The 27,997-nt window shown below is 49.4% G+C and overlaps 1 protein-coding gene across 1 annotated transcript; it reads left to right on the plus strand.

The window, feature by feature from the left end:
- Positions 1 to 12,497: 12,497 nt before the first annotated feature.
- Positions 12,498 to 22,120, plus strand: SERPINB1 (serpin family B member 1). The gene is made up of 7 exons (XM_041773083.1): positions 12,498 to 12,618; positions 14,422 to 14,596; positions 16,573 to 16,710; positions 17,251 to 17,368; positions 18,335 to 18,477; positions 18,568 to 18,735; positions 20,699 to 22,120. Exons 2-7 carry the CDS (start codon positions 14,429 to 14,431, stop codon positions 21,098 to 21,100), a joined length of 1,137 nt encoding a protein of 378 aa, XP_041629017.1. The 5' UTR covers positions 12,498 to 12,618; positions 14,422 to 14,428; the 3' UTR covers positions 21,101 to 22,120.
- The last annotated feature ends 5,877 nt before the right edge of the window (positions 22,121 to 27,997 follow it).

Genomic DNA, 27,997 nt, shown 5'->3' on the forward strand with positions numbered 1-27,997 from the left:
CAACCTGAAATCTGGCCTTGTGATGCCCCCGGCTCTGGCTTTCTTTTTCAACATTCCTTTGGCTATTTGGGGTCTTTTTTGGTTCCAAACAAATTTTAGAATTGTTTGTTCCAGCTCTGTGAAAAATGCTGCTGGTATTTTTATAAAGATGGCTCTTATCCTGCTGGTGGGAATGCAAACTGGTGCAGCCACTCTGAAAAACTGTATGGAGGTTCCTCAAAAAGTAAAAAAAAAATAGAGCTATCCCTGACCTAGCAATTGCACTAGTAGACATTTATCAGAAAGAGGCAAATGTCATGATTTGAAGGGGCACCTGCACCCCAATGTTTATAGCAGCAATGTCCACAATAGCCCAACTATGGAAGGAGCCCAGATGTCCATCAACAGAGGAAGGGATGAAGATGTGGTGTACACAAAAAATAGAATACTTCTCGCCCATCAAAATGAATGAAATCTTGCCATTGCAATGATGTGGATGGAACTAGAGGGTGTCATGATAAATGAAGTGTCAGTCAGAGAAAGGCAAATGCCGTATGATTTTATTCATATGCGGAATTTAAGAAACAAAACAGATGAACATAAGGGAGGGAAGGGAAAATAAAATAAGATGAGAACAGAGAGGGAGGCAAACCAGAAGAGACTCTTAACTACAGGGAACACACTGAGGGTCACTGGAGGGGAGGTGGGTGGTGGACGGGGTACCTGGGTGATGGGCATTAAGGAGGGCATGTGATGTAATGAGCCCTGGGTGTTGTATGCAACTGACACTAAAATTTACCCCTGAAACTAGTAATATACTGTATGTTAACTAAATTGAATTTAGAAATTTAGGGAGTGGAGCAGGGCTGTGCCCTGACTTTTTCCCTCGTTGGCTACACTAGCAGAAGTGTTTTGGGGTTTGGGGGATCCTCCCCTCTCTTCCCTGCTCAGGAGCCAGCCTCTTGTCTCCTCTTCTCCGTTCCATATCCTGTTTGCTGTGCAGAAGCTTTTTATTTGAAGAAGCCCCACGAGTAGATTGGGACTACTATAGATACCCCCTCCTGTACCTTGACATTGCCCTTTGGGGGTTTCACACACTCTCACTCCATCACCAGCAACTCAACACGGCGTTGAGTTTAAATCACCTCCCAGGGTATTCGCTAGACGACTTGACGCGGTCGATGCAGATCGCACCCTGTTCTCCTGGGAACAGTGCGGTCACGGAGGCTTTGGCCGAGGATTAAACCTACCGGCTTCATGACGAAGTGTGGGCAGCGGCGGCGTGAGCCGCGATGACACACACGGAGGCAGAGCCGGGGAGCTCTGACCTCCCCAGCCGAGCTCCTATGCTGCGTCCTTAGGCTTCGTTACTCTTACGCTGGGCAACTGCGGGCAACAGTCTCTGAGCTTCTCTGTTGACCTTGTGTCTCCAAAGAATGAGCTGGACTGGACGATGGGTGAGGACCCCTGCAATCCCACGATGGACCCTCACGCCTACGCTGTCCTGAGTTCCCTGCCCTTCCCGACGTGCCAGTCTGGCCCAGAGAGTCGGGGCCGCGACAGCTGAGTTACCTGCGAGTTTAGGGCGGTATCAACCAGACACATTTGGTCTTCGCCCGGTTCCTGCCGGGGAGCTTCAGACACCTGTGGGGGTTCCTGAGTGTTCGCAGCGTCTCTGGTTCTTCATGGATAGCGCCGTTCAACCTTCTTGAGTGTATGCTGACGGAGTGACGCATACTAGGCCTTCAGAGTGTTCCAAGGGAGCGGTCGGCCACACCAGGAAGACCAAGCCTGGGAGGAGAACTTTGGAACTTCCAACACCTTCCCCCGCAACCCTGCGGGGAGGGGAAGAGGATCAGAGGTGGCGTCAAGTCACACGCCCAGAGGGCGCCCGGGTGGCTCAGCTGGTTAAGCATTTGCCTTCCCTTCAGCTCAGGCCATGGTCCCAGGGTCCCGGGATCAAGCCTGTCATGGGGGGGTGGGTCCCCTGCTCAGTGGGGGGGGGTCTGCTTCTCCCTCCCCTCCCCCCTCCTCCCTGCTTGTGTTCTCTCTCTCACACACACAAATAAATAAAATCTTAACGAAAAAAAAAATCACATAGCCAATGATTTTGTCAACCATACCTTGATGAAAACCTTAAACAATGAAATTTGGAGAGTTTCCGGGTTGGTGAATACGCTGAGGTTCTGGGAAGGTGGTGTCTTAATTTTAGCTTGTGGCATCTACACAAACTGCAGGGTGTTCTTGTCTGAATGAACTGAGTTGCGGGACACCTACTGCTGGTGTCGCAGAATTGTCGTGTTGGAAGGTGAGTGGCAGCAGGTACGTCCACGGCTGGAAGAAGCTTCCTCTGCGGAGATGACCTGTGGGATGTAAACATCTTTAAAATGACACCTTTCCCTTTTTTTTTAATTATTTATTTATTTATTTATTTATTTATTTATTTTTTACCTTTCCCTTTTTTAAAGATTCACCTATTTATTTCAGAGGGAGAGAACGGAGCGGGAGCAGCAGAGGGGGAGGGAAAGGGAATCTCAAGCAGACTGTGCACCGAGCGCGGAGCCCCCGGGGGGCTCCATCCCACGGCCCCTGCCACCCTGATCTGGGCCGAAATCAAGAATCGGGGGCTTAACGCACTGGGCTCCCCGGGGGGCCCTGAAAATGATGCCTTTCTGAGCATGGTTGGAAATAGGGAAACGTGATAAAAAGAGAGTGGAGAGCTTCAGAAGATGAAAGGAGTTGCATACTTGGTGCTGCTTTTCCTATAAGGGAGACGTCAGAAGAGGTGGGGAAGGGCGCTAAGGGCTGGCCCGGCAGCAGGGCGGGAGCCACCCCTGCAGGCAGCTCTCGCGCACGCCTGGCCCTCCGCACGGCCCTCCGTGGTCTGTGGGGACAAGGCAAAAGGAGCACTGACCTCCTTGCTGCTCACAGCCCACTGACACGTCCTGGCAACAGGCGATGCCCTTCCTGTAGGAGCCCTGCCAACTCCGGGCTCAGGCTTTGCTGAGGGCAGCAGGGATCCGAGCCCGAGCCCGAGCCCGACCCCAGGACCTGGGAGTCTCCTCTGACATAGAAAAAGCCCTTTGGAAACATCCTCTAGCTCCACCCCCAAGATGCAGGTTGGCGACCCCTGCCCAAGCATGGGACCCGCTCATATCCACCTGAAGGGTCTCCTGCATCAGGGTTTATTAGGAATAAGTGACCTTTTCCCAGCAACAGCTGATCCCCTCAAGGTCCTGCAGACCTTGCTTCCAAAGCATGTTGGGATTTGTGCCCCCAACAACGCCCCGGCACAGCTCTTTCTTCAGTGACAAGTGCTTTAAGGCTTTAATGAACCACCTTTCTGCACCCGAGACGTCCCCAGAGGTCCCTGCTGGCCGTGGCGCACCGTGCACAGGAGGCCACCGGGCCCTGCTCCTGCCTCTGCCCGCAGCCCGACCCGCTGACTCAGGCCCTCAGCCACGGCGGCCACAACTTGGCGGTCAGCCCGTCACCTCCGAAGCCCGAGCTTGCTCGTCCTGGCCCTGGAGGAGATGCCGGCGTGGGCCTCGGCCACGGGGCGCCTCGCCCTCCCCGCGGACCTGGCGTCGCCTCCACAGCCGCGCTGCTGAAGCACCTGAGAACCCTCTCGGTCCCCAACCTCAGGAGATGAGCCCCCCGGAGTTCACGCAGGCTCCCAGGTGGGGGACTCCTGCACCTGCACCCCCATGTGATTTCCACTTCCCCCTAAAGGACAGGAAGGTCTCCTTCCCCAGGGGAAGGCTCGAACCCTCGGCTCTGAGTCCCTGTTTGCTGTTGAAAGTTCAATAAAGTGTTGTTGTGTTAAAATGCAAAAAAAAAAAAAAAAAAAAGCTGGCCCAGCCCGGGGGGGGGCGGCGGCCGGGCCGGGGCCCCCAGCCCTGCGCCACTGCGGATGGGGGCGCACCTCCGGTCTCTCTCCCCCGAAGCCCGGGTAGGAGCGTGGCCCTTACTTGTGCCAGTGTCATAGTGGGTGAAGTTAGAGGCTGTGATGCACGGGGCAGGCTCTCATGTGTCTCAAACTTCCTGTCACCATACTTGTCTTAGGTGTCCTCAGTTGTGGGTTTTTTTGTTTTTTATTTGGTGTATTTATTTGAGAGCGAGTGAGCGAGCAGGTGCATGAGCAGAGGGGGGCGGCTGAGGGAGAGGAAGAGAGTCTCCAAGCAAGCGGACGCCCCCCAGCCTGGACCTGCCACGAGCGGGGCTCGATCCCAGGACCCCGAGATCGTGACCCGAGCTGAAATCAGGAGCAGGACGCTCGACAGACCGACCGACCGAGCACCGGGCGCCCCCGCCCCTGCGGACCCTGAGCTTGGCCACGTGCGCTGGCCGCCCCGGAGCTCGGCGCTGGGGGTCTGGGCGTGTGGACAGTGCAGCGGCCGGGTCATGTCCTGGTCCCCGGCAGGCCGCCCGCAGGGACGTGGGGCTCGGTCACCCGCTTCCCTCTTGCCCGTTTCCTCTTTGAATTAAGCGAGTGCAGCTGCTTTCCTGATGCCCAGCGAAGCAGCCCCCTGGGTGCCCGGCCCTGGACGCGGCCTTCACAGCCACGCCGGCGGCAAGCGCAGGCCCTGGTCTGCCCCCGGCCCCCGGGTGTCCGCGGAGAGGGTCTCTTGAAGGCCGACATCCAAAGCACCTGTGTTCTGTCTCTCGTGTCTCCCGGTTGCTGCAGGCTGACAGGGGGGCCGCGGGCCTACCCGGAGCCCCAAGCTCGTGGAGGACCCGTGTCCCCAAGTATGGCGGGGAGCGGCTGGCACCCTCACCCTGGCCCGGGCACGACGGCGACAGGCTTCGGTAAATGCCTCCTCCTCAGTCCTCGGTTCCCGGGGCCAAGGTTTTGGTGCCATCTCGTGCCAGGAGCGTCACCTCGTGGCTGTGCTCAGAGAACTGCGCCGCAGTTTACACTCCTGCTTGGGCCCGTCTCCAGGTCAACCAGAGCGGGTCAACCGCAGCCCAGAGGCCTTGCCTTCCCCTTCCCACCCCCGGGCCGGCCCTGGGCCCCACGCCACCTGCTCACACAGCGCTGCTCGCTGCTCGGTCCGGGCTGTGGCCTTCGTCCCCGTGTGGAGCTACGTGGTTAAAGATGCGGTGATTTATCTTAGAGGGAGACCGACCAGGAGAGAGCGAGTGTGCGCGCGGGTGGGGGGGGGCAGGGGGAGACGGGGACTCCTAAGCAGACTCTCCGCTGAGCCCGGAGCCCCACGCGGAGCCCGATCTCATGACCCCCGGAACACAGTCTGAGCCCAAACCAAGTGTGAGATGCTCGACCGACTGGGCCACCCAGGCGCACCGAGGCATTTTCCAACAGTACGTACCGAACATCCTCGACGTGTTAGGTGCTGTCCTGGAGCCGGGGATATGGTGGTGAAACACGGGTCCAAGGGCCACCACCGTGATGGGACAGTTTGTTGAAAGAGACAGACGATGCCTTCACAAGCAGGGTCATTTCCGATGGCGACGGTGCTGGAAGGCAAGCAGAAAGCAACCGGGAACAAGAACCGAGGCCCAGTGGCTGGGGTTGGTGTCAGCGGAGGTGGCGCAGCGCAGAGGCCAGCCTGGTGAGGGGTCCCCCGTCATTCCCAGACGAGGTAGGAGCCTGACAATGACCTGGAAGAAAGAGGACCTTCTAGTCTGAGACACTGAGAAGAAGGATCTATGAAATGAGGGGGAAAGAGAAGGCGGTGAGGTCAGGTGAGGTCAAAGGAAGTCGCTGATGGACGTGCGATTTGTAAGAGGAGAAAAATTGTATGGAAACCGCAGCTCTCCGAGCAAGGGCAAGGGGATCTGGTCTAGTGGAAGAAGTGGTGCGGGAGGCCTCCTGGTCCCTGGGGCTCCGCAGCCCCCGCTGTTTCATGGCAGTGACCTCCAGCCCTCTGGTGGACGAACCTGCGTCCCACAGCTGAAATTTTAACACTGGGTTTGTTCCTCTATTTGGCGGAAAATAAAGGCTCTAGAAGACCCTTTGAAGGGTTTTCTTTAAAGATTTTATTTATTTATTCCTGAGACACACACACACACACACACACACACACACACACACGGAGGCAGAGACACAGGCAGAGGGAGAAGCAGGCTCCACGCAGGGAGCCCGACGTGGGACTCGATCCCGGGTCTCCAGGGTCATGCCCTGGGCCGAAGGTGGCGTTAAACCGCTGAGCCCCCCGGGCTACCCCTGAAGGGTTATTTTATCCGTTTCTATAACCTCAATCATTAAGCTGCCCAAGATATGAGAATGGAACTGATTCAGAATTTCCCAGGAGTGTCTAGTCACCTGCAGCCCCCACTCAGGGGCCAGAATTATTCATCGTCGTGAAATTACTGCGTCTCACCTAAAACTCTCACACCATTTATAGGAAAGCATTATTTGCAGAGTGACTTGAGTCACTTTTCCTGTTTGAACAAGTTAAAAATGTTATTGAAATAAGTTGAATAATTAAGTAACGAGTAATTGTCATACTTCTCTAGTACAGTAAACACGGCTCTTGGTTTACAAAAATTACTTTCTAAGCTTAACATGTGACCATGCTCACGGAATATCGTACATTTTGTGTATGTCCTGAGAAGTCATCTGAAACAAAACTGTCTCATGGAGAGAGCGCAGTAACATGGAAATAAGTTACCCCTAAGCTACCACATTTAACATATTTTTATTTTTTATTTATTTTTTAAACATATTTTTAAAGCAGTGTTGTGAGACTTTTAACTCCGTCAAAGCTTCAAGTTAATTGAAAGTAAAACAGTTTGCTTAATTAGTTTCTTTTTTTTTTTTCTAAATTAAAGACTTTATTTATTCATACAGACACAGAATCAGAGAGGCAGAGACCCAGGCAGAGGGAGAAGCAGGCTCCATGCAGGGAGCCCGACGCAGGACTCGATCCTGGGTCTCCAGGATCACGCCCTGGGCTGAAGGCAGACGCCAAACCGCTGAGCCACCCGGGCGCCCTATTTAATACCTTTTCATACATTCTAAGCCATTTGGGTTTTCTCCTTTGAAGTGTTTATTCAAATTGTTTCCCCCCTTTTTGTCCTAGTTTTTAATGTGATTTGCATAAGTCATATACATGCACGCACATGTGATACCAGTCTGTCCATCATATGCCATTCAATTCTCATTCAACTCTGTGGCTTGCGTTTTTGACTCTCCTAATGATATTCTAATATCTTTGTAATAAACAGAAATTCTTATTTTTAAAGCAGATTTATTCATCTTCCTGTATAGTAAATGTCTTCTTCTTTGAAAACCCATGGGAAAATCTCCTACATTTTCTTCTAAAACTTTATTTAATTTTATTTTTCACAGTACTTTTCATCGATCTTGAATATCCATGGAATTGACTTTTTGGTATAGGATAAGGTAAGGATTTTTTTTTCTTCTTTTTTTTTTCTTTCTCTCTCTTTCCCTTTTTTAAGATTTTTTTTTTTTTTAAGTAGTCTTGACACTTGACATGGGGCTTGAACTTATAACCCTGAGATCAAGACTTGCATGCTGGGGATCCCTGGGTGGCTCAGAGGTTTAGCGCCTGCCTTCAGCCCAGGGCCTGATCCTGGGTCCCAGCCAGGATCGAGTCCCATGTCGGGCTCCTTGCATGGAGCCTGCTTCTCCCTCTGCCTGTGTCTCTGCCTCTCTCTCTCTCTCTCTCTCTCTCTCTCTCTCTCTCTGTGTGTCTATCAATGAATAAATAAAAAATCTTAAAAAAACAAAAAACAACAACAACAAAAAAAACACTTGCATGCTCTACTGACTGGGCCAGCCAGGCTCTCCTCTGTCTCTCTCTTTACTTCTTACATAGTGATACTCAATTGTCTCTACCACTTATTAAGTATTCCATCCTCTCCCCATTGACACCTTGCCATTTCTGTCATCTATCAATATGCAAAGGTCTGTCCCTGGACCCTTCATTCTATTTCATTGATCTGTCATCTCTCCTTGCACCCATATGACGCTGTTTTAATGATCACAGCTTTATAAGTTTTGGTATATAGCTGGGTGTGTCCTCTTGCAAGAGTGTTTTGATCAATAATAAAGAACAACAACAAAAAAAGGGTGTTTTGATCATTTAAAACACTGTGCATTTTTTTAAAGATTCTATTTATTTATTCATGAGAGATACAGAGAGAGGGAGAAGCAGGCTCCACACAGGGAGCCCGATGCAGGACTCCATCCCGGGAACCCGGGATCATGCCCTGGGCCGAAGGCAGGCGCTCAACCACTGAGCCACCCAGGGATCCCCAACACTGTGCAAATTTTCAAATCAGCTTGCCTAGTTTCACATGCACACATACACACATACATGCTTCCTTTGGAATACTGTTTGGGATTGAGATTGATTTAAAAAATCAGTTAAACAGCCACTTTTACAATGGTGAGTTCCACTCAATGAACATGACACATTGCTTCATTTAGATTTCTAAAAAATTTCTCCTAATAATGTTTAAAAGCTTTCTATATAGAAGCGTTTCTTTTTTTTAATTTTAATTATTTTATATTTTTTAAAGATTTTATTTATTTATTCATGAGAAACACAGAGAGGAGAGAGAGGCAGAGACCCAGGCAGAGGGAGAAGCAGGCTCCACACAGGGAGCCTGACGTGGGACTCGATCCCGGGTCTCCAGGATCAGGCCCTGAGCTGAAGGCGGCGCTAAACCGCTGAACCACCCAGGCTGCCCTAGAAGCGTTTCCTGCTTGATTTTTTGATGCTACTTTAGTGGTATCTTTCCTTTAATTTCATTTTCCATCTGTTGGCAGTTAGTAGAAATACTGATGTTTAGTCACTGTGTTGCTAAATATGCTTGGTAAATCTAAGTAGAGAGTTGAATAAAATGATTAGGCTCTTATCCTAATGGTCACAGATACAGGATACTGCCCTTAATGGATTTAGGATATATCTTTTCTTCCGATACACAGGAGTATTTACAAAAGTTGACCATCATGTGGATCCTAAAGGAAGTCTGGAAACACTTCCACAGATGAAAATAATATAAAGGTCACATTCTCTATCCACAGTACAATTCTCTAGAAGTCAGTAACAGACACAATTAGTTCTCAAACACCTACTGATGCTGCTTGGAGGTTTTCTCCTGGGTTTTATGAATCTGGCTGTGGATCTTTGAAAGATTTATACTGCATCTCCTTGATGTGTGCCCACATGTGAGAATAGAAGGGAAGGGCTTCTTACCTGGATTTGGAGAGCGGTGTGTTGCTGGACGTGGGAAGGCAGGAAGAGCACGGGGTTCACTAGCTCACCTGGGTCCCTTGGGCATAAGCCGCTGACCGCAGTTAGGGGTGGACATGCTGGGGGCCATGGCAGCCAGCTTCAAGCTGATTGATCCTGCGGCAGTGGAGAAAGAAGAAACAGGAAATAAGATAATCACATACATCTGACATTTTTTTTGTTGCTACTTCTTAATGATTTTTTATTAAAGTATAACACACATGCAGAAAAGTACGACCATATGTGTACAACTCGGTTCAGTATCACAAAATGAACACACCTGTGTAACCACTACCTGTGTCAAGAAGTGCCACGTCATCAGTACACCGGAGCCGTCCCCACCCCGTCTGCTGCGAAACATGACCCTACGTGATAAAAATGAAACTTGGATGTGGTTTTGTTGGTTGTGGTAAGACATGGAAATGAAAGTCATGAAGGAAGTCTATTATCCCTAAAAATAAAAGGCAAACCCTGTCACGCCATACCAGACCATTGCGGGACCTGGGAAGAACAGGTCGTCCAGGAGGCAGGAGGCGAGAGGGTAGAGGATGGCCTAGAGCCTTTACTGGGGTTCTTGCAGGAAGGAATGGGCAGGGCAGGGTAGCTACACTAAGAAAACTTAGGATTGGGTAGTTTAAATAATTTTGCTGGGCTCTGGGCTATTCGGGTGGTCTCCAGTTGTCCGGTACCTGGCCCGGGGGTGGTTTAGGGCAGGAGGAACACTGGCTTGAGGGATGAGAGCTTGACAAAAAAGAGCATTGAGAGTAGGGCCACTGGACTGGTGGGTTTATATATCAAAGTTTCACTATCAGGGGAATCACTCGCTCTCTCTAGGAATTAGTTAGCGCTGGTAGGGGCAATCTCTCTGGGAGCAGGGCCCCAAACCCCAGAGCACCAAGAATACAGAAAATAAGAAAATACAATCAGTAAAAGTACTCCTCCCTCCCCGGAGAGAACGTCTTTCCTGACTTCAAACACCACGAATCAGCTGTGTTTCTGAACTTCCCGTAACTAGAACCATACCCTTTGGCATCTGCAGTCTTTTGTTCACTGGTGTGTTGGTGAGATCGAGCCAGGTGTTGTGTGCTGTTGTAGTGTGTTCATGTCCACCGCGGTATATTATTCTGTTGTATTAATTTAATCTATTCTTCTGTTGATGGGCATTTAGGAGGCTTCCAGGTTGGGGTTCATATAAAGGACATTGGTATGACATCTTTTTAAGAAGATTTTATTTATTTATTCATGAGAGACACAGAGAGAGAGGCAGAGGGAGAAGCGGGCTCCCCGCAGGACTCGATCCCAGGACCCCGGGATCATGACCTGAGCTGAAGGCAGACGCTCAACCCCTGAGCCATCCAGACGTCCCGGTTATAAACATTCTTGTACACATTTCCAGGGGCACACACTCACACACGTCTCCTTGGGTGTATTCCTGGGGGTGAAACTGCGGGATCATAGTTAGGGTAAGCATGTGCTTGAGCTCAGTGGATACGCCAAGCACTGTCCAAACCGGCCGGGCGCCACCAGTGTATGGGGGCATCTCTGCGCGACCTTGATAGCGGCCGCGCACAGTTTAAAGCTACGAGTAGAACCCTCCACTGTTATTCAACCGAAGAGTTACTTCGTCCTGACCTTATAGAGCAAATGTGTTGATTTAGGAAATGGGTTTATTTCATATTTGACCCACATTACTAACTCCAGGCTAGCACAAAGGCAAAATGTCAGGAGAGAAAATAAAAATTCAGAACGCTTTCTTTTGGTTTATGTATTTCAGATATTTTTTTTTTTTTGTATTTCAGATTTTAATTTAACACATTTTCAGTGCAACTTTGCTCTCTTGACTTTCTCAGCTCGACCTCTTAGCAGAAGCTACCAAATGGTTCTCTAGTTCTGTGAGAAATAGTGGGGAGCGGGATCCCTGGGTGGCGCAGCGGTTTGGCGCCTGCCTTTGGCCCTGGGCGCAATCCTGGAGACCCGGGATCAAATCCCACGTCAGGCTCCCGGTGCATGGGCCTGCTTCTCCCTCTGCCCTCTCTCTCTCTCTCTCTGTGTGTGACTATCATAAATAAAAAGAAAGAAAAAAAAAAAAGAAATGGTGGAGAGATTACCAGATTCCATCGAATCACTTCCACCTGCCTGTGATGGCCTTTCAATAAGTGCTGATTTCTTTATTCTAATAAACTGTATGGCAGCCTACAACCCTAGTTCTTTAACTCTTGCTGCTTTTTTATATAACAATGGAGAGTATTTTTATTACTCATCACTGTGATCTTTTTTTTTGCTCCTTTTCATTATAAACAAGTTCTGACAGTTGAAATAAATCTACAAATCCATGCACATTGTCTTATCCCTACTAATAAAACAATAGGGTGTTTTCCTTTGTTCCCTTTACGAGTTGAGATTTGCAAAACAAACAAAAACAAAAACAAAAGCACAGGAGAAGTTTCATGGATGCAGAATTATTTTTTTTTAAGACTTTATTTATTTATTCATGAGAGACACAGAGAGAGGCAGAGACACAGGCAGAGGGAGAAGTAGGCCCCATGCAGGGAGCCCAACGGGGGACTCATCCTGGGATCCTGGGGACCCTGGGGGGTCATGACGTGAGCTGAAGGCAGGTGCTCAACCGCTGAGCCACCCAGGGATCCCCATGGATGCAGAATTATTTCATACCCTCGAGCGCTATAAATTTTGGTGAAATTACGTACCTGGACCTTTCAAGGGAGAACAAATAGACAAAAGCCCCACAGAAAGAGTTAGGGGGTTTACTCTGCAACCACAGCCGACCCATTTAACAGTACAGGAGGAAGAACTGCGAGTCTGCCTTCTAGTCCAGGGGGTAGACACTCTTGGGTGACCAGATGTGAGTCACCATGGTGTGCGGCTGTGAGTGACTCAGCTGCTGTGGCCCTGGCCTGCGAGGGAAGTCCTGGGGCGGCACTTTGGTACCTGAAAGACAGGGACCCCAAGGACGCGGTTTGGAGGGCTCCTGGCTTTCTCTTTCTGGGGACCCACTTTTGCCCCGTGCCAGGCGTCCCGCATTGCTCCCCCCCCCCCCCCCCGTCATCGTGGAGCGCGCGGTACCCACGGCCCGGGCTGGCCGCCCCCAGGGGCGCCACTTGCTGCGCGCGGTGGGAACTAGCCCATCGCGTCCCCGTGGCCAAGCGACCCCCGGGGCCCAGAAAGGGGCTGGTTGTCGGGGAGGCGGGCGGCCGCGCGGGGGCGGGGGCACTTCCACCAGGGCTCCCGGGCTCCCCGGCGGCCCGGCCTGCAAGGCCAGAGCCCAGGAAGTCCCCGGGGAGGCCGCGCCCTGCGCCGCGCCCCGCCGCCCCGGGACCCGCCCCGCCGGGCTATAAGGGCCCGGCCCGCCTCGGCGCCCGCCCCGCACCCCAGCGCTCCTCGTGCCGAGCCGGTAGGACCCGGAGGGCGGGAGGGCGGGGCAGCCCGGCTCCGGCGCCCCCAGCCTCGGGGACCCGGCGACCCCCGCGGGCCCCCGCGGTCCGCGCCCACTGCGCCCCCCGGACCCCGGACCCCGCCGTGCGCCCCCCCGGGACCCCGGACCCCGCCGTGCGCCCCCCCCCACGGACCCCCGGATCCCCGCCGTGCGCCCCCCCCGGACCCCGGACCCGCGCACCGCGTGGAGGGCAGGGTGGGGGGCGCTGGGTCCCGCGGGCCTGCGGGGCCGAGGTGGCGGCGGCTGCTAGGCAGGACCGAGGCCGGGATCAGAATGTTTTCCCGGCTCCAGCCCGAGCTGCGAGCGCCGGTCTCGCCCGGCTTCTCCTTCCTGGGATTGGAGGCGGGAGCGCACGGCGGAGCGGCGGCGGGGGGGGGGGGGGGGGGGGTCCTCCCTGGACGGGGCGTACGGCGGGGGGGGGTCCTCCGGGGAATGGACGGGGCGCACGGCGGGGGGGGGTCCTCCCAGGACGGGGCGCACGGCGGGGGGGGTCCTCTGGGGAATGGACGGGGCGCACGGCGGGGGGGGTCCTCCCAGGGACGGGGCGCACGGTGGGGGGGTCCTCTGGGGAATGCACGGGGCGCACGGCGGGGGGGGGGTCCTCCCAGGGACGGGGCGCACGGCGGGGGGGGTCCTCTGGGGAATGGACGGGGTGCACGGCGGGGGGGGTCCTCCCAGGACGGGGCGCACGGCGGGGGGGTCCTCCCAGGACGGGGCGCACGGTGGGGGGGTCCTCTGGGGAATGCACGGGGCGCACGGCGGGGGGGGGGGGGTCCTCCCAGGACGGGGCGCACGGCGGGGGGGTCCTCTGGGGAATGGACGGGGGTGCACGGCGGGGGGGGTCCTCCCAGTACGGGGCGCACGGCGGGGGGGGTCCTCCCAGGACGGGGCGCACGGTGGGGGGGGTCCTCTGGGGAATGCACGGGGCGCACGGCGGGGGGGGGGTCCTCCCAGGACGGGGCGCACGGCGGGGGGGGTCCTCTGGGGAATGGACGGGGTGCACGGCGGGGGGGGGTCCTCCCAGGACGGGGCGCACGGCGGGGGGGTCCTCCCAGGACCGGGCGCACGGTGGGGGGGTCCTCTGGGAATGCACGGGGCGCACGGCGGGGGGGGGGGTCCTCCCAGGACGGGGCGCACGGCGGGGGGGTCCTCTGGGGAATGGACGGGGGTGCACGGCGGGGGGGGGGTCCTCCCAGGACGGGGGCGCACGGCGGGGGGGGTCCTCCCAGGACGGGGGCGCACGTGGGGGGGGTCCTCTGGGGAATGCACGGGGCGCACGGCGGGGGGGGGTCCTCCGGGGAATGGACGGGGCGCACGGCGGGGGGGTCCTCCCAGGACGGGGCGCACGGCGGGAGGGGTCCTCCCAGGGACGGGGCGCACTGGGGGCCGCCCGGCCCCACCCCGGGACCCACGGTTGGGGTTTTGGACCCTCCCGTCGCACGCGAGCGGAGAGTCGGGGTTCGCGGCCTCAGGACCCCCAAGGCTGCCTCTTGGTGATGAGGCCACTTGGCTGTGGGGTGGGGTGGGGTGGGGGTGGGGGGATTTGCCTCAGTGCGCGGGCAGGGGTTAGGATGTCCTAATGGAGACACTTCCTTCGGGGAGGCAGGCCGGGGGCCCGTGTCCCTGCCAGGCCCTGGGCGGGCATCCGTGCGCGTGGGGAAGGGGGGCGTGCAAGGCCCCGGTGTTTGGGGGTGTTTGGGGGCGCCCCGGGGCCCAGGCGGAGGAAGACCCTCACGCGGCCCGGCCCCGCTCCGCCTGCAGCCCCGCCATGGAGCAGCTGAGCGCGGCCAACACGCGGTTCGCCGTGGACCTGTTTCGGGCTCTGCGCAAGGACAGTCCTGCTGGGAACATCTTCGTCTCCCCCTTGAGCATTTCCTCGGCGCTGGCCATGATCTTCCTGGGGACTCGGGGCAGCACCGCAGCTCAGGTGTCCAAGGTGAGCAGGAAGAGCAGCAGCGGCCGCAGTGTCTCCCTGCTGGCCGGCGCCCTGCAGCTCGTAGGGTGTCCTGTTGTCGTTGTTGTTAAGATTGTGTTTGTTGGTTTGAGAGAAAGAGAACTGGGGAGGGGGGTTGTCAGAGGGAGAAGCAGAGCTGCTGAGCGGGTGCAAGGGCTCCATCCCAGGGCCCCAACCATGGCCTGAGTGAAGGCAGACACCCCCCAGGCCCCCAGGCGCCCCCTGGTACAGAGCGTTCCTAGAAGTGTATTTCTGTGTCAACAACCATACACCGTGAGGTCAGAGCTTGGGAAGAAGCCCCAAGAACAGCGCAGTTGTGGGCAGGCTTCCCTTCCCCAGCACATGCCTCCCAGCACCTGCCACCTGCCGCCTGCCACCTGCACTGGGCCCTGCTGTGTGCAGGGCTGAGGGCACAGCAGAGAGGCCGCGGGCAAAGCCGGGCTCGGTGCCTGCCTCGACAGCCCGCCTCTGAGCCATCGTGCCTCTTCCTGGAGGATGATTTTCCAGTGTCCCTTTTGCATGTCGTGACCCGCTGCTCGTGAATGATGCCCTTTCACATAGTGTTACTTTTGAGCCTGATGACACATAGGAGACGCATCACAGTGCCGCTGCTGGCGGTGGCGCCCTTTTGAGGGGACAGGGCGACTCGGGGATTCCACATTCCCTCCACTAGCCCCGGGCCAGGCCCCCAGCGTGGCTCTGTGGGCTGTGACCCCGGGCGCAGGTGGGAGCAGGAATGGCAGGGACAGCGAGGCCCGGCAGCTGCAGGCCCAACACCAAGCCCCTGGGGCTGCGGCCGATGGCTCTGGTGACAGGAGAAGCAGCAGGATGCCCTGCCTTCCTCCTGGCCCTGCTGGGGGCGGAGGGCCCTTCCGCACCAGGTGTTCTTATATTCTGAGAGGGGAACTCTGGTTTTCCCTGGAATCTAGGGGAAGGGGTGGCAAAGTGAAGGTCTCTCTAACCAAGTGAAGCCACCAAGCGCAGGGCCCCGAGCCGCCAGAGAAGGTCTAGCCCTGGACTCAAGCTCATGGATCTCCTCCAGCTGCAGAGCTTCTTTTCCTCTACTTTACGGCGAACCAATCATCGTCATCACTGCAGTTAGGAAAGCTTTTTAAGATTTTTAAAAATCCACTTTTTTTCCCTTTTTTTTGAAACCCCCTGGTACTAATTGTTAGTTGCTCCTGGCAGGGTAATATCAGCTTCTATTTGGAGGCTTTCCAGGGACTTTATGCCTTCAGCAAAAAATAGCTTTAAGCCCTCCCCCCCCATTTCCATTGAAGCAGAGGGGTCATACCCTCTGTGTAGACATTCCACATCTTGGTGAGTAACTGGACTTTGTAACTATAGGTTTGTTCTTTGTGTCTTAAAAGCAAAGAACCAGCCCAGGCCTCATAAAACCATAAAGGGACTCTTGATTTGGAATGGATACATGAGGAATTAAACTTTTGCCAAATGTTAAGCTTAAAGAAGTCATTTAAAAAAATAAGTTATTTTTAAGTAAGTGAGTTACTGATGCTAATAGTATCAAAAAATCCTCTATCTGTAATATCTTTGTGTTCCGGCCTAGGTAATGATTCTTATTTCTGCTGTTTATCTCTGAGAACTTTCAGTGAAATTATAGTAGATGCAGAATAAGCACATGAACGTATCATCTATGGTTTTCTTTGGAAAAAAGTAGACTTGTATAAATATTTATTAACTCATAGAACGAGAATTGAAACAAAAAAGTGATATGAAAGTAGTTTTTAATGTTATGATTATTGTGTCTCACAAAGCTATACATTCTGGATTCTGTATTACTTGTTCTCCAATGAGAAATTAATAAAATTTTGGGTGGAGATCATGAATAATCAGTAAAAAAAAAAAAACACCAATTAATTTGATGGAAGCAAATGCCAAGGGATCGCCTTAAAATTTCAAAATAAGTAGTTATAGAAAGAATGTTTTCTTTATTTTAGGCTCTTCATTTTGATGCCGTTGAGGAGATTCATTCAAGATTTCAGAGCCTGAATGCTGATATCAACAAACGTGGAGCTTCCTATATTTTGAAACTTGCTAATAGGTTATATGGAGAGAAGACCTACAATTTCCTCCCTGTAAGTACTTTGCACTTCCTCTTCAGAAATTCACTAGACAATGCACACTTTTTTCAAAGTCAATTTTAATTTTTATAAAATCTCAGAAAAATGATACCGAATGAAAACACATGACAGCCAGCACTCCCACTAATTGACGTGGCTTCATTTTATAGTCTTCACAGTGAAAAGATCGGCTCTTGGCTATTTTACTAAAGCAAGAGCGAATCCCATAATTCATTTCCAAGTACCATCAGCGTTTGCTTATTTGTGAAAATGTTAGCCAAACGTTGGAAAAGAATTGGTAAATTTCATACAACACCGAAAATACCAAACTACACACTAAAAAATGGCTAAGATGGTAAATTTAATGTTCTGTGTCTTTTTTTTTTTTTTTTACCATAATAAAAATGTTAGAGTTAGATTTTTTTGTTGTTGTTGTTACAGTGCAAGTTGTACCTTTTAGGACGATTTCTGCTTTAAAGGATATTTGGAAACTATCTCTGTATGTAGTAGGAGTTATTCATGACATTTCCTTAAAAACAAATTTTTTTTAAACAGGAATTCTTAGCTTCAACTCAGAAAATGTATGGTGCTGAACTGGCCAGTGTGGATTTTCAGCAAGCCTCTGAAGACGCGAGGAAGACGATTAATAAGTGGGTCAAAGGGCAGACAGAAGGTAAGAGACCGGGCAGTCGGAGCTTCTTCCCCTCCTGCCTGCTGCCCCACCTGCAGGTGACTTTCTCTCCCTTTTTCCTGTCCCGTCGTCCTGCCCCTGGGAATCCTCGAGTTCACCCTGGGAACGGACTCTGCACTGCCCATTGGACAGTGTTCGCATGTAAAAATTCTTCACAGAGGAAACTTCAACATGATTTAACTGAAGCAGCTAAATACGTTTTCCCCATACGTTCCCCAAACTGCATTTTAAAATTAAAATTCACATTGAATGTAGAATAAAAGGAATAAAAATTTTGAGGGAAACCCAGCCTGGCCTAAATTATTTAACATACACGTGGAGAGAAAATAGCCTAATACTTGGGAACGAATATTCACAAACCACCGTGGTCATAAATAATTTTTGCCAGCCTCTTGTCTGAGAATTCAAGGGTGACACATGTAATTCTCTCGCCAGTCGTGGGAGGCGTCAGAGCATCTGCAGAACGACTGTCTTCCACACCATGACTCGTTCGTGGCCACACTGCAGTCAAGGCTGGCTCTCGTGTTTCAGTGCAGTAACTGTCCTACCTTTTGGATATTTACTAAAATCTTTGTGTGTGTGTGAGAGAGAGAGAGAGAGTAGGTTTCTATTTAGAGGATTTGAAAAAGTGATTTACTAGCGACTAAAAATATTTTTGTTCAGGACATTTTTTTGTCCCTGAAAAAGAATGGTCACTCACAAAATAAAGCTCATTGTCTACCCTACACTCCAGAAAAGGAGAGTTTTCCTGTTGTAGCCTGTTAGCCCTTTCCTTGGCTTATTTAAAGTAGAAACCTGCTGCTAGGGCTTTCCTAACCTCATGCCAAGTGAAAGGAAAAGTGGGTACGGAATATGCTTCTGGATTGCGTTTCACTGCTAATCAAATGTCCGTTCCAGTTTGAAATTCTGCTATGTGGATTTCTAAAAAAGCTTACTTTATATTTTCAGGGAAGATTCCGGAACTGTTGGCTGCAGGTATGGTTGACAGCATGACTAAACTCGTGCTGGTGAATGCCATCTACTTCAAAGGCAGCTGGGAGGACGAGTTCTCGAAAAAAGACACTGCCGATGCCCCGTTCCGATTGAATAAGGTAAGGTGGGGCAACTGCCTAAGGTTACCCTTCGGCCCACGAGAACGTGGATAAAGATGTGAGTGACGTGTTTTTCCCCCAACTGCTCAGAAAGACAAAAAGACCGTAAAAATGATGTATAAGAAGAAGAAATTCCCATTTGGCTACATCGCGGATCTGAAGTGCCGGGTGCTGGAACTGCCTTACCGAGGCAGGGAGCTCAGCATGGTCATCCTGCTGCCGGATGACATTGAGGATGAGTCCACGGGGCTCAAGAAGGTAACAGCTCCCAGCTTCACGCCTCACGTTTCTTCCCGACCTATCCATTCGGCCTTGTGTGGTGGTGACTGGTGGTGCTGGTAGAAGGTGCTTGGTATGTGTCTGCGGCTGTTACTTCCCTTCCCGGTGCTTGCTGCTCTGTTGTCAGGTGGCCCATGGACGTTACTGCTCCGAAGCCCCAACCTTAAATTTTCAGCTGCTGTCAGTGAGCAGAGGTGATGGAGAGCATCTAACGATGTCTACTAAGCGTAACACGAGTCAGTGGCTCGTGCTCATGGAAACTCTCTTAGAAGGACGTTAGGGGAAAATGCAATAGAATGAGGATTATTAAAACAAATGTTTGAAATTTAAAAACCCCAAAACATTATGGTACATAAGCTTCATCGTGTACTACAAACGCTACTACACTGCTCCTCCTGGCTGCAATCCATATGGGTTGTGAGTCGAATTTCCAACAGTCACACAGCAGAAAAAGATTCATGTGAAATGTCGGCTTGAGGGTTAAGGCTGACTCCTAACGCGAACCTTGTATGAGGTTCCTATTCTGTGTCATTTAAAGGCTGTGCTGTCTCTTGCCAGGGCTGAGATGAGGCAAAACTGTGAAGATTAGGATTTGGGGGGTGGGGTGCCTGAGTCGCTAAGTCAGTTAAATGTCCGACTCTTGATTTCAGCTCTGGTTATGATCTCAGGGTCATGAGATCAAGCCTTGGGTCAGGCTCTCTGCTCAGCGTGGAGTCTGCTTGAGATTCTCTCTCTGCCTCTCCACTTACCCCCTCTAAATAAATAAGTCTTAAAATAAGATTATGTTTTTTCTTCAGTGTCTCTAGGCTGCTGTGTGGTTTTTCTCCACGTCCACGATCAAACTTGCTTTCCAGAAGGGGGCTAATATTAGCCATTTCCATGTATAGAGTATGTTAGAATCATATGTTCCTTAGACTGGAATCCTGCGTTCCATTAGAATCAACATGTTCCTTCTTTCAATTGTATCTCTACATTCATCTGTTTCTCTGATTATAAAAAGAAAGTCTCTAGCCTCATAAAAAGAATAATCAGCATCAGTAGAACAAGTGGGTAATGGTTCTGCTCTCGTCCAATAGTAGTAATTATAAGAGTAATGAAAATGGCTGTCATTATAGGGACATTTATAGGGAGTAGCTTATAGCACCTACTATGTGCCAAGCGCTTGATATATATGTTAACTAAGTTTATACACAATGCTGTAGAGTAGGTACTATTATTACTCCTTTTAAAGGAGGAACTAAGTTTTTTCTATGTCCCCCTAGGAGCTAAGTCTATTAGAGATTACAGCTCTGTGAGGTTCACAGATGATCACTGTGATCAGCGGGGTTCAGAATAAATAGAAAAAAGCTTTCAGGGATCCCTGGGTGGCGCAGCGGTTTGGCGCCTGCCTTTGGCCTAGGGCGCGATCTTGGAGACCTGGGATCGAATCCCACGTCGGGCTCCCGGTGCATGGAGCCTGCTTCTCCCTCTACCTATGTCTCTGCCTCTCTCTCTCTCTCTCTGTGACTATCATAAATAAATAAAAATTAAAAAAGAAAAAAGAAAAAAGCTTTCAAATTTTCCTTTGTACCACTTGACTAATTAGGTAATACAGTCATCATGGCACATCCCATGTATAAGCTGGTATGGGAGGGGCTTAGTAAGTCCTGGGCGGATGGATGGGTGGGTGGATGAGCCTATGGGTAGGGAGGTGGATGGATACCTGATGGACCCGACGCCCAGAGTTCCTGCACTTGGGCACCTGGTGGCCTGGAACGCAGCTCTGCTCTGTTATCCCCAATCACCGGAAAGAAAGGACATCTTCCAAGTGGAATCTGTTCTGGAACAAGACATGCGGACTAAATGGCAACTGATACAACGGGCTCGTTCATTTCAGTCATGCTTTATTAGTTCACTTACGTTAGATTGTTCTCACCTCTCCTTCTTGCCCGTTCTCCTCCAGATTGAGGAACACCTGACTTTGGAAAAACTGCATGAGTGGACCAAAGCTGAGAATCTGGATCGTGTTGAAGTCAGTGTCCACTTGCCCAAGTTCAAGCTGGAGGAGAGCTACGAACTCAACTCCCACCTGGCCCACCTGGGTGTACAGGATCTCTTTACTGGCAGGGCTGATCTGTCTGGCATGTCAGGAGTCAGAGATCTTTTCATATCAAAAATTGTCCACAAGTCCTTTGTGGAAGTGAATGAGGAGGGTACAGAGGCGGCGGCCGCCACAGCAGGCATTGCCACCTTTGCCATGATGATGCATGAGGAGAACTTTGTTGCTGACCATCCATTCATTTTCTTTATTCGGCACAATCCCTCATCTAACATCCTGTTCCTTGGTAGACTTTGCTCCCCTTAGAGGCTGGAAGTACCAAGGTCAAGCTTAGAGCTTTGTTACCTGTACTTCCAATAGTGGCAATTTCGTACATCTTGGCCAGTACAACCACTATCCAAAAACATCTTTAATTCCCCTCCTAAGTGTAGCTCTGTTTATATACGTCTATGAACTTTGGCACGGGTATCTATTTTCCTTTTTTTTTTTTTCTATTTTCCTTTTTGTTATAGTATATGTGCTGCTGAAGCGAGCACATTTCCTTTTTGTTATATTGACAAAATCCAGTGATTGCTTTGAATGCAAGGTTAAAAAAAAGGGGGGGGGGCAAGAAATGAAATCAGGTGTGTAGATTCTTGACCACATAGTAGTCTGTGAAATTGCTATGCTCTTCTGACAGCCCAAAGGAAACCTGATAATACTGTAATTTATTTTACAGACAGAATTTTGGAAGCCTAAGTAGAGACACACTGGTTGTGGAAGAGAGCCTTAAAACCAGATATCTGATTGAAATATTGGGCCTCAGGGCTTGGGTTATGAAGGCAAACTTGTCTTGGCCAATATTTCTGATCCCTTGTTCAACAGCATTAGTATTTTTTTGTTGTTGTTGTTGTTCTTATTCTTTCAAACAATTAAAGAGCCACCTGGTGATAGCCTGCCTTGCCTTTTATATTCTCCTTTATCCTACCTGCTGTGGTGTTTGTGTGGGATCCCATGGAGTCAAGAAGTGGATGTCTTATAAAAGATGCCAAGAAATGTCAAAAAGACTAATGTAGTGGGAGAGACGGTTAAGCAAAGAGGGGATGCCAGGATCTTACTTGTTAACAGTCTTCTTGCATGTTTTCTGTTAAAGGTTCTTGACTTCTGTCATGTGATACGGGTTTTTATGGCGATGGAATGGCTTTAAGCAATGCTGTGGAGGGAGATGGAGGGGGGTGGACTCTGAATTATATACATGTACTTCTTGGAACAAGGCTTGAAATGCTGCATTTTCTTGCTTCCACAAAACTGGTGGGCTGGTTAATAAATGTTCTTAAGATACTGCAAGCCAGACTGATCTCAGTTCTCTTTTTGTTCTCCTGGATCTTATACAAGCCAAGAATAGAACAGGGGGTTCTTGGCCTGAAAGTACTGGTGTCCGTGGTGATAGTAAGAGAGTCCACAGAATGAAAACAATATGTTAGCAAATCTGTTGTCAGCAAGCCTTCCTTCCTTTTTTTCTTCTTGTGGAAGGAAATATAGTAAAAATTCTAAAGTCTTTGCATTGTCTGGGAAAGAGAATAAAAGTATAATTACAATTATATTCTATTTTGTTAAGGGTGCATGTTGCACAGTCTATGGTTAACCACTAGAAGAATAGTAAAAGGGTTTATAACTTTTTTAAAAAAGATTTTTTAAATTTATTCATGAGAGATACACAGAGAGAGGCAGAGATATAGGCAGAGGCAGAAGCAGGCTCCGCACAGGGAGCCTGATGCAGGACTCGATCCCAGGACCATGGGATCATGCCCTGAGCCAAAGGCAGGTGCTCAACCACTGAGCCACCCAGGCATCCAAAGCGTTTATAACTTTAAAAATAAACCAAAGAGAAAAAGAAAGTAACAAAAAATAAACAATCAATCCAAAAAGAGGAAAGAAAAAAGAGAAAGAGATGCCTGGGTGGCTCAGTTGGCTCCTGAACCCCGAGTCGGGCTCCCTGCTTGACAGAGAGTCTGCTTCTCCCTCTCCCTCTACCTGCTGCTTCCTTTGCTTGTGCTCTCTCTGTTGGATAAATACATATAATCTTTAAAAAGAAAAAAAAGGGAGAAAGCTACACAAAGCAGGCATGACAAATACCAAGATGATATAATCAACTCCAAAAGTTTAAGGAACTACTTAAAATGCAAATTGGCTAAATGTGCCAGTTAAAAGACAAAGATGGTTATGCTAGACTGGAAAAATACTATCTGGTGCTCACAGGAAATGTGTCTATAACATAAACGTAGAGTTTGAAAGGAAAAGATCTATGGCACAAAAACCATAGGAGTAGATGTAGCTATAAATATTTTTGGTAAAACATGGTGAGTGGTTCTAGTATTTATACAACACTGTAAAAGACCAAGAATATCCAAGACAATCTTGAAGAAGAACCAGGTGAGAGGAACATAATTGAATCGAGACTTTAATTACTATCAATGCCCTCTTTTACTCTCAAGATTGAATCAATTTGGATAATAAACCATATGGTCATCATAGTTATGATGAACGTGGCACTTCTAAGTTGGGAGTGAAGGGAGGACATTTTCAATACATTGTTCTGGGATATTTGGGAACCTACATGGAAAGCAATTCAAGGTGATTCCTGCCTTAAGCCCAGACAAATACTGAGACCAGCTGGACCCAACTATGGGAGCAAAACCATAAAAATTTTAGATCGTATAAGAATATATGTTCATGAACTTGTGATTTCTTAATAGGACACATGCACAATTTTTTGTTAAATTTATTTCTAGGCATTTGGACACTTTTTAAAAATGACAAATTAGGCCAAATGACAATTAAGAACTACAGTTCCGCATCACACACCATTAAGAGAGTGAAAAGGCAGGCCTCGGGCTAGCGGGTGCAGGCCAGCGCCCCAGGGAGGGCACCCCGCTGTCTCAGTGAATATGCCCCAAGGGAGGGGTCCGAGCCTGGAGCCTTTCCATCCTTATCTCCCAAGTTAGAACTAAAAATATGTGGTTAGGGCAGCCAGACTCCGGGAAGGTACAGCTTTGGAGACTGGCTTCCAAGTATCTTCAGAGTTTTTATACATCAGAGAGGCTGTCTTACATTAATTACCCCGAGAAAGTGGGCCCACCTCAGGGGGGAAAGGGGAATCCAGTTGGGTCTTGCAGAATCAGGAGGGCTTTAACGTCATCAGATGTCAAATGGGCGTGTGATTTCTACACCGATCTACATTGATTTCTACATTGATTAAACAGATTACTGCCGCCTTCCCGCCGCCCTGAAGTCTCCCTCACTCAGCAACAGAGCCCACCCTACCCGGAGTTCTGCTCGTTGAGGTCAGGGGCAGCCCCGGCAGGTGTATTAGCACATACCCCACGGCAGGCACCAGGGGAAGCCGCATGCGGCTGGGGCTCGAAGCTCCGCAGGGCCCAGGTCACCCTGGTTCATCCAGACCTGAAGCGACTCTGAGTGTCACCGAGTCTCACCCAGAAGGATGAGAAGTGCATTCTGAGCGGGTCTCCAACATTGCACCCTTCAATATCAATGCTCCAGTCCCCTCTCAGCTGACAGTCGCAGCCACTGCAAATGAAATCTTCGATAATTTTACGATTTCAAATAAACTTGCTATTGAAAAGGCAAAATATAACCTGAAATTGCTGGGAAACAGGAGGCAAAGGGCATTTCAGCAGAACCTGCTGAGTTACTGTTTTTCCAAGGCATGAATCCAGCACCCTTTTGGCTTCCAATGTCACTGCCAAGAGCTGAGATCACTACAAAAAAATGATACATCTGGGTGGGGACAACAAATATCCTGGAGGAAGAATTTGTCGTTTAAAAAAAAAAATGACAGTTGGAGACTGAAAAAGGATTGGTCACATTTCAACTGTGGGGAGGTGACTGTCGCATAAACATGAACAGCTAAAAAGCATTTCTTCATCTAAATGCTCAGGTTTCGAAACACATGTGCAGAATTGGACATCAGACAGCTTCTGATCTGAAAAAGATAAAATGGTCAGTAGCTGTGGTGACAGGAGCCCAGTGTACAGGGTGTGATTGGAGTGATGTGGCGTGAATGAGTCAGCTCCAAATTATACTACCAAAGAACCACATGGGTGCCATGGAGCAAAGGTGACTTTCCAGTACACAGGAGGGACAATTAGAGAGAGAGAGAAAACAAAAGCAGTGCATAGCAAGAACAAGAGGATGTTACTAGAAGAGGTTTTCAAAGAGCTCTTGCATCAGCCCTTCCTTGGTTTTGTAACTATGTTACAACAAATCCTGGTAATAAGCTATTTTGCATCAGCAGATAAATGAGTTTCCCTGTAAGTTAACAATTTATTTATTTATTTTAAAATATTTTATTCGCTTATTTGACAGAGAGAGCTTGCTCAAGCAGGGGGAGCAGTAGGCAGAGGCAGAGGGAAAAGGACCTGCTGAGCAAGGAGCCCAATGTGGGGCTCGATCCCAGGACCCTGGGATCAGGACCTGAGCTGAAGGCAGATGCTTAACCAACTGAGCCCCCCAGGTGCCCCTAAATTAACAATTTAAATATGACTGTACAGTATTCTAAGAGGTCAGTTTTCAAAGACTGAATATACATGGCAAATTTTAGTTTTCTATGCAAAATTTGATATATTTAGGAAATTGGGTAAAATTTTTCCCCTCCATTTTCAGTTAAACCCAGATATTTTCTGTAAAAGCAAAATAATAGATATTTAAAATTTTCAGTTGCTTTCACATGACATAGCCATATTATTGTAAGGACTTATATGCTTATTTATTTATTTATTTATTTAGAGAGAAAGAGTGTGAGTGGAGGGGGGTGGGCCAGAGGAACAGGGAGAGAGAATCCTAAGCAAGATCTGCACTGAGCATAGACTCGGGGCTCAGTCTTACAACCCTGAGATCATGACCTGAGCTGAAATCAAGAGTTAGATGCTTTTCTGACTGAGCCACCCAGGCGTCCCAGGACTAATATACTTTTAAGACTCATTAATATGTTATCATTCATGTTCTACATTACTTGTTGAACTACCGTTAAAAAATTAATGTTTTTAAATCATTGTGAGTGTTTTTTAAGTAAAAATAGATTAACTCCAGTAAAATTGCTAGTCTAGAATAGGTAAGGTCCTTCATATTCAAGGCAAACCATCTTCCACTGAACCGTGACAAATAGCATGAAATATCTCTCAAGACTGTTTAAATCAATTCTCTTTGTTCTAGTTTCAAATTCACTCATTTTTATAATTAATTTTCCTCCTCCATATATTATGTACTAAGCTCTGGACTAGGCTCTAAGGATGAACCCAGTAAGACCCCTGCCCAAAGGTAGTCTATGTCTAGTGCATAAAATAATTCTCCAATAACTCATTTGTTTAACTGGATCCATTAGCTAGCAATGGTATCAATTTGGTTGCTGGATCCTTAATCCCGTGCTTTTGCTCCTATCTTTCCCTTTATTGCAACCCAAGGGGTTTTCTTCAGTATTGAGTGCCAACACCCTGGGAAGTTTTTCTCTACGTTATTTAGTAAGCTGGCAATTAGCGGGTCTGTACTTATCTTGCACTTTTTTTGTGGTTTTCTTTGTTTTGTAAAGATTTTATTCATTTATTTGAGAGAGAGAGAGAGGGAGGGAGTGAGGGAGGGAGGGAGAACATGAGTGAGGGGAGGAGGCAGAAGGAGAGGGAGAAGCAGACTCCCCACGGAGTAAGGAGCCCAATGACCTGGGTTCCATTCCAGGATGCTGGGATCACGACCTGAGCTGAAGGCAGACGCTCAACCGATGGAGCCACCCAGTTGCCCCTTTACTTGTCTTGTTATCAGTGGAGGTATTCTGGTATCTACTCCCCCTTCTAGATATACCTGGGGTCTTCCGTTGAAGCAAAGTTGTGAATCCCCAAAACACAGCTAATCCAGGAGCAGGTGGATGCTCCCTTTACAAAGGGAAAAATATGAGCAAAGGCACAAGGTTAGGGAACCACAATCAGGGTGGGGTGATTGGAGATTAACAGGAAAAGGGAAGAACAAGGGGGATGTGGCTAGGGAGTGGAGAGCCTGGGTCCTGCAGAGCACTGAAGGCAGGTGGACCTGGGGATTTCTATCTTAAGTGCAATTACTCCATTCACCTTAGTAGGTCCCATATCCTGTTTTAGGTACTAAAGACAAAACGGTTAAAAATTGGAGTGAAAACGGTGTTTTAAAGCAGATAGGCCATGAGAAACATTTACTGTGCCTGGCATGTGAAGACACATTGGAGGGTAGGAGTGGGAGTTAGAGGGTTACTTAGGGACTCTTCCAGGAGTGAGAGATGAGGGTGGCTTCAACCAGGGGCCAGTGAAGATGGATGTCAAAAGATGGATTTGAGACATACTTGGAAGCAGCCCTTCGCAGGAGGTAACTTGTGAAGAGTGAAAGAAAATGAATGATCAGAATTTTCTTCCAGATTTCTAGCAACTGAGTGAATGGACAAAGATGGGGGGTGGGGGGTGGGAGGAAGAGCAGTTCTGGTGAGAAAGCTGGGAGTCTAACCACAGAGGTTCCTGGTGTGCCTACTGTGAAGTGGAGGGAGAGGAGAGAGCCTGAGGGTCAGCCAGTGAGGACAAAGGATGCCTGAGAGAAGGAGCTCAGGAGATGGGAAAGAATGGGAGAGGGAGGGGTCAGCGGACCCACAGGAAGGGAGAGTTTCAAGGAGGAGGAAGTGGATAAATTGCATCAAATTCAGGAGAGGTCGAGGAGGTGAAGATTGAACTGCCCTTTTGATTAGCAACATGGCAGTTACTGGGGACCTTAGCAAAGGAACATTTATCCAGTGGTGACAATGGAAGCTAAATGGAAATGTGGTTTCCATTGTGGAAGATTGTGGTAACAGCATAGATTTCTTATTTATCAACCTACTGAGGCATAGTTTACAAATAATCACCCTCCCAAAGCATAAATTTCAAGGAATCTTGACAAAAGTATATATATATATATGCATGAAACCACCATCCCTACCAATATTTCTGATACCCCCAGCATCCACTCAATTAGTAAACCACTATAACTTACTAGTTATGGGACCAACAGATAGGTAAATATACAAAAATTAATAGGCTTCTATTTAATCACAAAAGTAAGTCAGGAACTGTAATAAAAAATCTCATTTGCCATATCAACAAAATTTGAAAATATCTAGAAATTAATAGAAGTGGAAGAGTAGAAAGGAAATCATTAAAC

The sequence above is a fragment of the Vulpes lagopus genome, chromosome 10 (assembly GCF_018345385.1).
Source record: "Vulpes lagopus strain Blue_001 chromosome 10, ASM1834538v1, whole genome shotgun sequence".
NCBI lineage: Eukaryota > Metazoa > Chordata > Mammalia > Carnivora > Canidae > Vulpes > Vulpes lagopus.

Coding starts and splice junctions, on each gene's coding strand:
- SERPINB1 (XM_041773083.1), top strand. CDS start 14,429: ATGGAGCAGCTGAGCGCGGCCAACACGCGGTTCGCCGTGGACCTGTTT. Junction 17,369..18,334: donor GGTCAAAGGGCAGACAGAAG/GTAAGAGACCGG, acceptor TTATATTTTCAG/GGAAGATTCCGGAACTGTTG. Junction 18,736..20,698: donor AGTCCACGGGGCTCAAGAAG/GTAACAGCTCCC, acceptor GTTCTCCTCCAG/ATTGAGGAACACCTGACTTT.